This window comes from Lacerta agilis, chromosome 10 (assembly GCF_009819535.1).
Source record: "Lacerta agilis isolate rLacAgi1 chromosome 10, rLacAgi1.pri, whole genome shotgun sequence".
NCBI lineage: Eukaryota > Metazoa > Chordata > Lepidosauria > Squamata > Lacertidae > Lacerta > Lacerta agilis.
Window position 1 is genome coordinate 27,708,500 of NC_046321.1, and position 14,136 is coordinate 27,722,635.

The 14,136-nt window shown below is 41.6% G+C and overlaps 1 protein-coding gene across 2 annotated transcripts in view; it reads right to left on the bottom strand.

Moving 5' to 3' along the window:
* Window positions 1-4,732: 4,732 nt before the first annotated feature.
* The window catches only part of TMEM184B (transmembrane protein 184B), a 30,847-nt gene continuing 21,443 nt past the window's right edge, over window positions 4,733-14,136 (bottom strand). Inside the window, exons 5-10 of one of the 2 annotated variants that reach the window (XM_033162150.1) lie at window positions 13,273-13,348; window positions 8,798-8,889; window positions 8,022-8,191; window positions 7,291-7,485; window positions 6,368-6,391; window positions 4,733-5,286 (exon numbers count right to left, since the gene is read on the bottom strand). In XM_033162150.1, the coding sequence (XP_033018041.1) occupies window positions 5,045-5,286; window positions 6,368-6,391; window positions 7,291-7,485; window positions 8,022-8,191; window positions 8,798-8,889; window positions 13,273-13,348 (799 nt within the window). In that variant the 3' untranslated portion in view covers window positions 4,733-5,044. The remainder of the gene's footprint in view (window positions 5,287-6,367; window positions 6,392-7,290; window positions 7,486-8,021; window positions 8,192-8,797; window positions 8,890-13,272; window positions 13,349-14,136) is intronic. The other variant, XM_033162151.1, reaches the window with a different exon arrangement.

Sequence of the window (14,136 nt, forward strand, 5' to 3'; positions counted from 1 at the left end):
TACACATGCACTTATCCACTCTTTTCATGCAGGCCATGGCTGGTATACACAAGTATTTACAGCAGGCTTCCCCAACATGGTGGCCTCCAGATGTTTTGGACTACAACACCCATTAGCCCCCGTCTACATGGCCAATGGTCAGGGATGATGCAAGTTGTAGTCCAACAACATGCAGAGGACACCAGGTTGGAAAAGGCTTCTCTTCATCATTTTCATGGTCTCCTCTGAAGAAAAAAATCCCACTACTTCCAACAAGAAAACTACTTCAGACACCAGACATATCAAAGTACACAATGGGCAGTTGTCCAATCCTACACAATGGATACATGCCAAGTTACAATTCTACTCTCGAAGACAATTGTGCTAAACCAGTATCTCTCTCGCTAATGCTCATTTGAGCCAGTGTTCTATGCACTATTTGCCACTGGTATTACATAGCCACAGCAACCTCCTAAGCAATTATTTCCACTGCTAGAAATGATAAGATCAGCCTCTGTCTCAGGCCCAAGAGAAATGTGGGAGTGTGTGGAATGGAGAAATACAATTTCCTAGAATAGGAAAGGAGATAAAGATTGTTACCTAAGCTCCTTGCTACTTGGATGTTGAAAGATAACACCCACAAGAGAATACACAAAGGGTGAGCAGAGTATTATGCCAGAGAGAGAGATGTCAATTTGAGTTTGTACTGAAAAGTTTCCATGTTCTGGTTCCATGGTATTAATTTATGCTTCAGTGCTCTACACTATGTGGGCATTTTCATACTTACCTCTAACAAATGATAACATTGTAGTGGGAAGATGTGAAAATCACTGTGTGAGGTGGAAATTGAATTCATGGCTATGGGCACCTACCCATTCTATGGTCTCCAGTTTTTGCTCTCTAAGCTCCATGTAATTCTTACTCCACCCATCAAAATATGTAACTAGAACATGTGCAAAATACAGAATTATACATTAACTGCATTTTATTTTAAAGCAGAGAATTCTAGACCATGAGAAGTGAAGTGGAGAATATCCATAAATCAGTAACCAGAGACACATTAAGTACAATCTAGATTATCTCTATCTTTTTATTTGTCGTATTTGATCCCCCCCCCCGCAGAGCAGTATAACATCACAAAGATCAAAATAGAGACAATATCTTGTCTCTAAGCTCACATCAGTTATTACACAATAGGTACAAAACTAGGTAACTCTGTCTTATCATACAGCGTATATTTCCCGAGTCATTTATATACAAATAACTAAGCTACATGGAAAAATAGTAAAAACAAAATTCCAGAGGGTATGTTACTTGGTAAAAAAAAATAAGGTTGGGGGAGGAAAGGGAAGGCAAGGAAGAGAGCAGCGCTTAGAGTATTCTGGTAGGGTTGATGTATATGAATGCATATTAAATGACTAGCATCTAAGAATCCCTAATCCAGGGCCTACCCAACATAGCAGCTTCCAGCTGCAGTAGTTGGTGTCATAGGGCTGGCCTGACCTGCCAGCTTTTGAGAAGCTGCAGTTTATTGGGAGGCAGCAGGAGGGATAAGGCAGCAACAAGATCAGCATGGTGCAAATGCACCGGCAGAAGCACCAGATTGTCTCCACTGGTGTGTTTGCACTGTGCTGACATCACTGCTGCCTTGTCCTTTCCCCTCCCAGTAAATAGGAGGTCAGGTAAGTAGCATGGCCCCACTCTGCCAACTGCTACTGTCCCCCCCCCCCAAAAAAGATGTTGCTGGACTCTCAATCATCCTTGACCATTGGCCATGTTGGCTGGAGCTGTAGTCCAGCAACATCTGGAGGGGGTGATGTTGGCTACCCCTGCCCTGATGGGAATGCAGGATCACTGCTGCACTGAGGGTCAAGTTCTTTGGGCCTATCACTTTCTAGTCTTTTGGGAGAGCAAAAACACCTTCCCTGCATTAACAGCTTAGCACTGATGCCTTTCCATGTTTCCACTTTGAAAAAAGCCACATAGCCTGAGACCTTTTGCTATTACCGGACCTTGTACATAGCTACTTGAAACTGCTACTCATAGGAAGCTCCAAGAATAACCAACTTCTATGCACAATATGCATTTATATATAGCTTATGTTAAAAATTATTTTTTAAAAAATATAGAATTTTTCCCAACACGGAAATACCGGCAAGTCAGCAGCACAGACTTCAGCCACATCCTTCACCCAACCCATACAAAAAGGGAACTGGCCATGAAGATTCATTACAAATATGTGTAAATGTGTGTTGGAAGCGGTTGGAGAGTTGGGAAGTAAATGAGTCCCATAAAAACAGGCAAGAGTAAACTATTATCTCCTTGTCCAAAATTAGAAGTTTTTTTTTTAAAAAAAGAGTAAAAGGTCATTTCAAAGGGCTCTTTGAAATCCATTCTGTTTCATGAGGAGGTATGTCATACTTCTGGATGAAGAAGTCTTACTGCAGGCACAAAGGGACAACTATTTTCTAGTGCAGGGACCTGACGCCAAATCCACAGCTGGTACAAGAGCAGCCCATTAGTCTTTTTGCAATAAGAGCTGCATCACTGTGAAAGTGTGGTTGTGCACTGGAAAGGGAGGAGCCAGAGCCCTCTCCTGCTCCAGTTCTGCAAAGGCGGCGCACAGCAGCTCAACAACTGGCTACATCTAGCTCAAAAGAGGGTCAGAATGAGGGCTTACAAGCATGCTTCAGCTACGGTGGCACAACTCACTGCTACAGCTGAGTAATTGGAGTGCCAGTTACAAAGAACAGCTATGTGGGTCTGAGGGTTCCTTTTAAAGCAGCAACAGGATTTTAAAAGCCAACCCACAATAATATATTGCACACATCTAACTGCAAAGAGAGAGATTTTTTTTTATTTACAGAAACACGTTGCTTTTAAATATCTTCTCTTCTACTTCCTTCATCAATCCCTCAGGCTATTTCAAGCAAGGGATATGAATGGAGCTGTTGTGCTCCAGCATCCCACCTCCTGTCCGGTTTCTTCTGGAACATACAGTGTGAGAGTGCAAACCGCAGCAGCACAACCATCCCTCTTCCTCCAAGAAGAGTAACCACAAGTTTAAGAAAACCTGCCTAGCCCCACACAAACACTCTTGTCCAACCAAGCACAGCTTGGATGAAGGATGCTGCTGCTGCTGTCCTTGAGCTCTGCATTAACTACGATGTGATGCATGGGTGAGAGAGAATATTAAGGCACAGAGAAAAGGAACAAAAGAGTCAAACCCCAGAGATCCTCATTTCAAGACTCTTCACAGGAGAGGTTAAAATCACCGTAAAAGAGCAGGTGTCCATTAACCACAGCAAGCTGTGGGAGAGACACATATAGCAGCGTAGACCAGAACAAGCATTACTGGTAGTGAATGGGGAAGAGGAATCGAGAGAGGTGTCAGGAAAGGAAGAAGTCTAATGTTATTCCCCTTTTTTGCGGGCAGTATTAATACAGGCACAATTAACCACAACGGCAGCAGAGAAGTACAACACACTGCAATTAATTATATTGCCCTTTCCAGCTTTAAATCATCAAGCAAACCAAGGTGTCTGGTAAAGTCAGTGACCGATAGGCTTTTCATCTTGTAAAAGGGGCCTTGTGATTCTCACTTAGTGAACTTGCACAAGTACAGGCCAGGTCTAGAGAGGTTAATGGAAAACCAATGCATTTTTAAAATCACGTGGACTGAAGAGAATGTAATGGCAAGGTAACAAATGCGCATCACAGATATGTTTACCGCTACATCTTCTGGCCAAACTGCAGCCAGTCCAGTACAAAAGCAAGGGAAGAGAAGGTGGAATGCTCACCATCCCAGCCAAGCTCTATTCCACTGGCACTTAAAATTAACTATTAACAAAAATAAAATATTGATGATAGCAAGAAGAACTGGTAATTTACAACACATGTTCTGGAATTTTAAAACACACCAGGATGTAAATGCCTAAGGAGAAGGATAGATGTGATAAAGACATTTTAGTATTAGGAGTTGCAGAACTACTCCTCCACAAGAGAAGTTACAAAAGAGAATGAAAAGAATGATGTGTTCTGCCTCTTCAAGTGAGTGCAACTAGACATCACCCAATGGGTGGTTCCCAAGTGCCCACTCGAGAATCAGCCAGTGTGGTCCCCCACCCACAATGGATGAGGATGTGCAGCTTGACTCAGCAACCTGACTGGAATGTACATCCTTATCCAATGTCCTGAACAACTTGTGTGTGACTCTCTGAACGGTGGCCATTAGCTTCTAGCAAAAATGTTTCCACAGATGGGGCAAATCCTATTTTCAGAAAATGCATTGTATTCTCTTCAAGTGTTGGGCAAAGAACCCATCAGAAAAGCTACCTTCCACCTCAACAAGCATATTTCACTTAGGCTCTCTGTTCCAATCCAGAAGGTGTTTTTCTTATTTTCCCTCTAGCATGCTTCTCCTACTCTAAAGCAGAAAACCAATCCCTTCTGAAGCATTAGCAGAGGCAGAACATAAATGTGACTGTATTACTATGGAATATACTGTGTCTAAGGGAATTCTGGTCACAAGCCAAAAGTTGGTCAAAAGTTAATACTGGGACAACAGTTAGAGACAGGGTTCAACCTATATACCAAATTAGGTCTAACAGGTGTCTAGAAGTGCATTTTAGTAGTGCAGTGGGGGGGGGTGTTTCTGCTACTTTCAGTCAGCCATATTCAATACAACTTAGGTAAATGGGTAAAGATACAGCCTCATTTTTTCAAGCTTCCCTTGTCTGACGCCTCTTCCATCTGCCTCCCCCATTAACAACAGCAGAAACCCAGCATACAGAAAGTGTGGTCCCAGATCTTTGTTGTATTCTATGCCAGGTGAATTTAGTGTTCCTTATTAAGTGAAATCTACTCCAAGTTAAGCCTTTCAAGAAGAAACTAGGAAAAGACAATCCAAACCACCTGCATTAGTCACAATGGTCCATGCTCACAATTGGCAACAGGAAGTGCCCATTCCTGACTTGAGCACCATATTAAAAAAGGGATATGACCTGTGTTTCTGGTTCAATAAATAAAGAGAAAGTTCCAGGCTGGGCCCTGCTTCATCATCTGCTTAGAACTCATCATCTGAGCTGAGGAGTAGGGTCTTCTCATTGTCACGAGCACCAGAGCTGCTGTGGGAGTGTGAGATCATGTGACTGCCATTACGCCAAGGTGGTCCATGTTCTAGGGTTGACTGCTGAGTGTACTGCTGGTAGGCAGGGGAGAAATTATGGATGGCATCCTGCACAATGTCATGGGGGTTCATGGTCTCCTTAAGGCTGCTAGAGATGCTCTTCATAGGGGCACAGCGGCCTAGAGAGAGAGAGAGAAATTAAGAATGACTGAGGATAGAAGTCTTCCTCTCCCCACCCCCCACCCAAATATCCCATTAATGTGAGCAAAAGCTGCTTGTGGTGCAACTTTTAGCAGTTAAAGGACTGGTTACACCAGCCTGGAGGCATGCTAAAACAAAATGAGTGACACACAACACGGTGGCAACTCTGGGGAGGCAGCAGGAGCAAGAGATTATCATCTAGGCTGTAATGGGCTGCTTTCAAGGATCAGGAAAGGTTACACAACAGAAAGGTGTAACCAGAGGGACAGAAAATCCGCTGAGGAGGAAAGGTAACTTATACTAAATAGCTTGAGCAGCTCTTGGTCTGAAACAAGGGTAGGAGAAAGATAGCAAGAGAAAGGGAAAGAGGGACTTGTGTCCAAAGTAAATCTTAGTTTCTGCTGGCAATAGGAAGCAAAGATGGAGATCAGTTAAAAGTGGAACTCACACTTTAGGGTAGGGAAGGGAGAAGATGAGCCACTGCATACACCACATAACAGCACAAAAGCTGCTTCCAGAGGTTACTAACTCTGTCCCAGCAAGCAATCTGATTGTAACTGGTACCTATTTACTCTAATACTTTTAAATTACTATAAAACATACAGTTTGGACAATGTATTGTGGATAACTTTTCTTTTAGCAGGGTGGGGGTGGATGGGGGACAAAACACAAGTATACTAATGGCCTAGCCAACAGATTGAAGACAGTGAGTCAAAGAAACCCCCCCCCACACACACACACAAACTTGAGACCCTCATGTGCAGCTGGAGGCTTCATTAAAGTTTCTATCACAGCAATTTCCCTCTTCTGAAGAGGCAAGTCCCTTCTGCTTTAAAAAAAACAACTTGGCTCTTTAGTAACCAGAGCAGCTGAGACAAAAACTTCAAAGCCACCTCCCCTTCCATTCATGCTTCTCCTGAAGTACACATACATGCATTTGTTATACCTAATGGTATGCACACAGGACAGATAATGCAGGGAGCTGAAAAGAGTCACAGTAGCAAATAGCGTCTCAACAAAGAGACAGAGAAACAAATGAAGAGAGAGCATGGCACCTACCATATGGCCCATATGATGGAACAGCTGCGCCAGACACCAGAGCCCAAAGCAAGGGAAAGAGGAAAGAGAGGGGGAAACAAGAGAGGAAGATATGGGAAACAACAGTCTGAAAAGGCATGTTATTCTCAGGCTCTCCACCAGGAAATTACCACAATATTAATCTCTATAGCAAACCAAATACAATTACTATTAAATACAAGATTTTAGAGGAGACTGACTGTAAAACTCTGCTACTTGGTTCTCCCCTGCCAAATATCTACAAGTGGGTTTCCTAGTCTATTCCATCTCAACTATGCTCTGGATCCGGTCCCCTTCCCCTAGTCCAGACAGACAGAACTGATACAGTGAACTTTGTTTACCATATCTAAGAAATGGCTCACCATCCCAAATTTTAGCATTAAAAGGAGGATAAATGTATAGGAACATAATCACAGACTTTGTGTGCAGAAGGTCCCAGATTCAATCCCTCTAGGTAGGGCTGGGAAAGACCTCAAACTCAAACTCTGGAGAGCTGCTCCCAGTCAGTGTAGATAGCACTGAGCTAGGTAGAAGAACAATCTGACTTGGCATAAGTCAGCCTCCTGTGTTCTAAAACCATTATTTCCAAAGGGAAAACTTTTTATGTGGAAATTACTTCTATTCTTGCATACAGGGAAGCTCATAATAAATGCAGGGGAGTTCCTGTATAGCCATGGGAAGGACTCTCAAGAGAGTGTCTCCCATAATTCAACAGAAGATCATCTTTCAGCCTGTACAGCTAGGGAAAATGAAAACCAAATCAGGTGATGACCAGTGTGCAAATGTGGCAGATGGGAAAACGGTGTTCAGTTGCCCAGCTGAGGAATTTACACTGTGAACAAGCTCAGCTGGGAAATCTCCCTTCTTTCACCACAGGCCCAGCAGTAAGTACCCTGCCTCCATACCTTGCGCATCAAGACGCTTGTCTGCATAGACCTTGTATGTGAACGCATGGCGCAGAGCAATGGCTGCAAAGAACATTTCCACGCAGATGATGAAATCCTGGTAGCCAGCAGCCACGGTCCCCTTACCCACAGATACATTGGCTGAGTTGATCTTTGGGATTGCACCACACTTCTCCAGAATGGCCAACAGCATCCCTGAACAAAACAGAATCAAATTGTAAGACTTAAGGGAACCTCAGAACACTCTACAGAACAAGGTACTGCAAAAAGGCCCAGAGATCAGTGTAGATAAGAAGCTCTCTGTTGCCACCTCCTTGTTTTAATCTTTCTTTGTTGCAACATTTTATCATTTTACTCAGATTTTGTTTGTATTTTTCTTTCTTACTGTAACCTGTTTTAAGAATATTTGTTGAAAAGCAGGTTACAAATTGCCCATCCAAATGATAATAATATATCTACACATAGGACACTTGCCTAACTAACAGTGTAATACTTTAAGACAAAAGGAGAATGGCTAAGTATGGGTATTTCAGAATACACAATATAAATAATTTTCATTTCTCGTACAAGGCAGAATCTGCATTTCACCTACAGCGAAAAGGCAACACTGATGAGAAGAATGCTAAACCAAACAGAAGAAAAATGTGTCACATGTCATCAGGTTTTAATTGTCTCTCAGGCATTCCCAGTTAAATCTACTTGTGGATTAAAGGCATGTGTTCTTGTCTCACCTTGCCAGAACGACAGGAAAATGACAGACTTGACCATGAAGAATTTCAGGACAGGGCTGTAGGGACTGAGAAGTTCACGTGTGGCAAAGTAAAAGAGGAATAAGGCATAGAGGGCCAGGCTGACAGAAATATTGTAAATTATCGTCACATAGAGATACCCATTGGTGACACTGTAAGGGAAGAAAATATGAATGCTCAGTTTCTCAGATACAATGTTTCTTAGCTCATGCAATGCTATAAAGACTTCTACCTGCTCCCAGCTCCATCACTAAACAGTGACCCAATGCCAACAGGGAGATTATACTACCATTACAACCAATTACAGCAACCTTCATTTCATACAACATACAGAGCTTTTCTACATTGAGAAGACATGGTAGTTACAGGGAAAATGTATGCAAGCCGGCACATTTGTGGGAATCAACATGCACATGCCTTACCAAAGCTTTTCCTGTGACTGCAGAGGTCAGAGGGCCATGTTAATAGGCCCTTATTTGTATTTTGTTTCCAACTTCCCCCTCTAGTGTTTTGTGGCAGCATACCATATATTTTGAATTTATTCTCACAGCAATTCTGTGAAGGTGGCCCAAAGCAACTAGCTCAAGGTTTACCCTGGGAACTTTATAGACTCTGATTTCAAGGTTCTGAAGCCAAATCAATCCACTTTTTTGGAGCCATGACATTACTGCATTCTAGTCTAGTCCCTCATAGGACTGTCAGATAAGTGTTTCTTGATAAAGAAAACTCTATAATTCAGAAATAAACTATTTACTTACTCGAAGTCCCCATCCTGGTACTTGCCAAATGCCTGGAGGATGACTGTAATAATTGCCATGAGGGGTTTTACCACACAGAACTGCAGAGTGGCCTATAAGAGAGTAAAATGAGGAGGAAGGCAAGATGGGTATTGGGAAGAACAAATGAGCACAACCTTCAAGGCTTTGATCTCTAACAAGTGAGTCCCATTCATCTAACTGACCAAAAAAAGCAGCACTTTCAACTTGGAATTATGACTGTCATTCTGCTTCTTGAACAGAGATGCTAATCTGTTCATTAATTAGCCACGTTCAGAGTAAAAATATGTTTAAACATTGTTTCTTCTGTGCCTAAAAGCTGTCTAAGAGTCCACCCAACCAAAGGCTGGGTGAATGGACATCTGTATGCAGATTGCACACAACTCTTATTTCTCCTTTTCGTATAATACTAAGGAAGCTGTTGGGGTTCTGAACTGATGCCTGAAAGTGGTAATAAACTGTAGGACAGCTAAGCATATTGAAGCACAATCCAGACAAGACATATGTGCTCCTGACTGGGAGTGAAAGGGACTCTGGAATAGGGATTCAATCTGCTTTTAACTGGAGACAGAATCTCCTTGGGATTTACACCTGGATGTCCAGGTGGCAGCAGTAGCCAGGAGTGCATTTGCACAGCTTAGGATGGTGCATCAGCTGTGCTGCTCCTGAGGTAGTCAGACCTGGGCATGGTAACACATATCTCAGTTACATCAAGATTGCACTATTGCAAGGCTATTGGACTATTGGAAGAGTATTGGAAAATTGCAGTTGATCTGAAGTGCAACAGCAAGGATGTGAGCAGGTAACCATATTCCACCAACCCCTACAGTGCCTGTACTGGTTGCCAATTTGTTTCCAGGTACAATTCAAAATGTTAATGATTACCTTTAAAGCCCCAAGTAGCTTGGGTCCAGCATACCTGAGAGATTGCCCCCTCCCATACTATCTTGCTTGCTCCATGGGATCAGCAGGAGAGAACTCTCTGTGCTCTACCTAGGGCAAAGCCATGGATAATGGTAACAAGAGTGGGGGTCACCTCAGTGGCTGCAGCAATATTGTGGCACACAGCCCAAGAAATGTGGTGACCCTATCTCTGGTGGGTCAGTAAAGGCATTTTTTAATTCCAAGAGACTTTCCCCTAAGTATCTGCTGGTTAATGTGTGTGTGTGTGTGTGTGTGTGTGTGTGTGTGTGTGTGTGTTCTGCAGTCTGTGCCTTTGTTACATTTTTATTGTACAATTTTAATGTGTTTTTACTGGGCTGTGCCAAGTAAGTCTACTCAGAGTAGACCCATTGAAATCGGTGTACTTAAGTTAGTAAAGTCCACTGATTTCAATGGGTCTACTCTGAGTATGAGTTAGATACAGCCTACTGTATTTTGAGCATATTTTCATTGTTTTGCATGATTGTGATTTTACACTTTTGTAAGCCACCCTGAACAGTATATAGGCACTAAAAATATGGGATAGAAATCTCTAAATAAATAAATAAATGTATAATTCAAGCTCCCTCTTCGCACATTTGCTTTCCTATACAGATTGTGAACTAAGCATCATCTTCAGAGGGGGAAAAGCTAGTGGAAGATTCTGGGATTTCAGCAGGAATCTCCTGCTTAGTAGAAAACACTCAAGCAGGAAGAACCAGCCTTGTGGTCATATGAAAGAGAAAGCCAAAAGAGGGGGAAAGATTGCTTGTGATAAGATGCTCTTGGGTGGTGACCATAAAACTTCAATGAGATTAAAAAATCCCAGCACAATCCAGTTGGTGAGTCACTGCCATGATGTGAACTGGAAAAGGTCAAGCTAATTGTTAAACTTGCTTCTAAGCTTCCTCTTCTCCATTCTGGGGGTTGTTTAATCATTTTCTTGCAGCCCAATCCCACAAACTTTTATTTTTAGACACTTCCTGGTGAAGAAAGTGTTAAGACATTACAGGGACAGCATGTGGGTGATGTGACCCAGACAGTTACTCTGTCACTGGGCAGAAGTCTAGGGGAGGACAAACAAATCATCAAAATGTGGTATGGCGCTAGCCCTCTTCTGAATCATATCTCAGACACATTTAAGCTCCTGTCCAGCTCACAGAAAATATTAGCAAGCCCAATACACTTCTTTATTATCACCTCCACAGCATTCAGAAAAACCAGCCTCTTGGGTTGTAAATATGGACAAAAGAATTCCAAAACACTTGCTCAAGGACATACTGCTGTACATACACAAGCACTCTAACATCTACAGTGAAATTGCTCACTCCCAATCCCAGGCCTGTAGCCAGAAATATGATGGCGGTGGCAGAGACACCATTTACAAATCTGGAAAATCTAAAATGCAGGCATTCAACAACCATGTATCTAGACCGTGCTCTGTTTAATATATTTTGTACTGCTTCTATTTAAAACATTATTTGTTGTATAATATAATTTTAATAAAAATAGGAATTCACACTAAAAATAAAATGAAATTCAAAATAGCAAATATCCAAGAGGTTGTCAGGTGGCACAATGCATTAGCATTCACTGGCCAGGCTTCTGGAAGCGAGAAGCTTTACTTCTTACTAAGCAATAGAGAATACACTGCCTGCACATTTCCCCCTTGCATCTCCATGGGTAAACAAGACTAGACTAGACTTGTATTTGTTTGTTTGTTTGTTTGTTTGTTTGTTAATTAAGCAAGCTGAAAATTCAAGGAAGAGGCCTAGACTATCCTTGCGGGAATGAACTATTCTTTGGTAATGGACATTCATTCTGATGCAAAATTTCCATTCGGAAGAGATGGACCCGAGAAACAGTAGTGTCTTGAGAGCAGACCTGTCTTCTGTGAGTCCTACTGCACTACTACTATTAAGGGGAGGGGAAAGAGAAACTTTATCAATAGGAGTGTGTAGTAAAAATGTATCAAGAACCGTTTTCACTTCCTCCCAACAGTTTACACAGAGCTGGCTGCAGCATATCAGGTAATTTATTCTCTACAATTATACTGGGAGAAGTTCCCTTGGTGAAGAGTTGTGGCTCATCCTTGACTCTGCAAGACCCAAGTAGGAGGACTCATATGAGGAGCATGTGACATTTAATCACACACATGAACCTGTTGCAACTAATGATCATCATGAGGAACAAACAAATTATCAGGACAACTGAGTCAGATATTTACACGTCTTGATGCAAACAAAAAAAAGTTGTTCGTTGCCTAACACCATACACAGACTAAAAATAACCCAAGTAGTATCAGAGTCACACCCCCACTTCCAAAAGCATTAGATCACACAATGTTCCCTCACACGAGCCAAATTTGAACCCTTGGCCACATCGCCTCTTTTTCTACACTCAACTATTCTAGACTCAGCATGAACTGAAGGAACATGCACCAGCTCTTTCTAATCTGACCCTAAGGTTATATTCTCCCTATGCCTTTTACTGAGTTTCCTTCTATAGCTTGCCATTTGTGTCACAATAACACAATTGTGCACCAGTCTTCACTCACAATCTCCTTTACCATTTTTTTTAAAAAAAGATTATCAATATTTGTACAGATGAGTTTTTTCTATTGCATCTGGGTGACAATGTGCTTTAGCTGTTAGTGCTGCCTTTGCGCCTTTGCTCTCGAATGAAGTTTTATAAAAAATGGGATAAATCTGCCGGGGGGTGGGGAGTAGTGGGAGAAGACAATCAGCACATAGCTCACAATGTGCTGATGCCTATTTACAGGGAGGTGAGGCAGGAAGGGCTTCAGTTACACCAAAAGTGATGGGTACATACCTGAGGTATATAAAACCATATAAAGAACGAGACACTACAGATCACAAGGTCAGATAAACAGGTATATACATGACAAAGCAATGCAATGTGGTTGAAATAGCCCAAATTAAGAATGTAGTAAAAGTTACGAAATGTGAACAAACCATGCTTACTTTCCACACTCCCAGTTAAACTGACATTGTGGCAGAGTCAATAATGCAGCTAGGTACTGATACTTTATTTGATGCTAGCATTCTTGTTGTTACTGAATCAAGTCTCTCTAAATATTTTTAAACTCATACAGGTCCTTGTACTGCAGAGCTGGGCCTTGGCTGAAAAGTGAAGTGGCAAGTTACATAAGCAGGGCAAGTGAGATTTCAGTTCAACGTTTCCTGTTCCATAACTCACACAAAACTTCCCCAAGGCTAGAAGGCTAAGTGGAACTAAATTCTTCTTTACTTCTGTCTCTAATTTTCAAAAGGTTGGCAGAACTGACAGACGTAGAAGTGATTTGTGTGTTCTGTATAAATTGAAGAGAACAAGCAAAGGGTGGGGGGTGGCAGGGGGCACATACTCATATTAACTGACATCCTCACTCACACTTTCAGCAGTGTCCTAAAACTAGTTTAAGGGAGTCCCTGCAGATTCTACTTCTGAATAATCCTATGGAGAGAAGCATCATGTGGCAGCATCTAACTCTCCAATCAAGTTCTGTCCATCCATACCTGCTTACAAAATCTCAGAAATCCAATGGAATACGTCTTTCCCCATAAGCAACAAGTTCCATACATACAGCTGGACCTAAAAGCAAGACAGCAAGACAGCTGATCAGAAAATAATTAGATTTCATCTTTAACTCTATTATTATTATTATTATTAGGTTTTATAAACAAGAATAATGTTACACAAGTAAGTATACCAAGTTTTCTCATGTCATTTGTATATCACAAAAATAGCATAATAAATGTGGAAAAATATATACAACATATGTTTCATTATTAGTGGTCAATGTATAAATAGATTTCATATAAGATTATTTTATAAATAAGGTGTATAAGTATTTATGATGTTTGACAGCAGTTTTTAAAAGAAAAGGATCAGACAGAGCACCTTAGGATATGACAATAATATCTCTTTTAGTCTTCAGAGAAAGTGTAGTTAAACAACTCTCTGGCAAACAAGCAAAGAAGCAAGCAAGCAAACAAACAAACAAACAAGCTGGCACACAATTTGTTCCCCACATTTTCTTCCCAAATTGCTTTCTCCATGCATTTATGCTAAATTACAGCTGCAAGATTCAACCCACCTCCCACTGGTGTTAATAGGTGCTTTTGCTTCCCAAGTACTGCAGATTTCACAATGTCTTGTTGTGTGAATAACAACTGTGGTTAATTTGAAATTAGGACAGAAATGCCTTAGGGCAACAACAAAACTATTGCCAGCATGACTAAAAGGAGCTTGGAGGAGAACAAGGACAATAAGGCTGGAAGTGCAATTCACGTGTGACCAAATGGTCTCAATCAGACTGGTTTGGAAATTGGTAAACTAGATGAAGGGGCCTTATTCAATGTTAAGGCATACTCATCTCA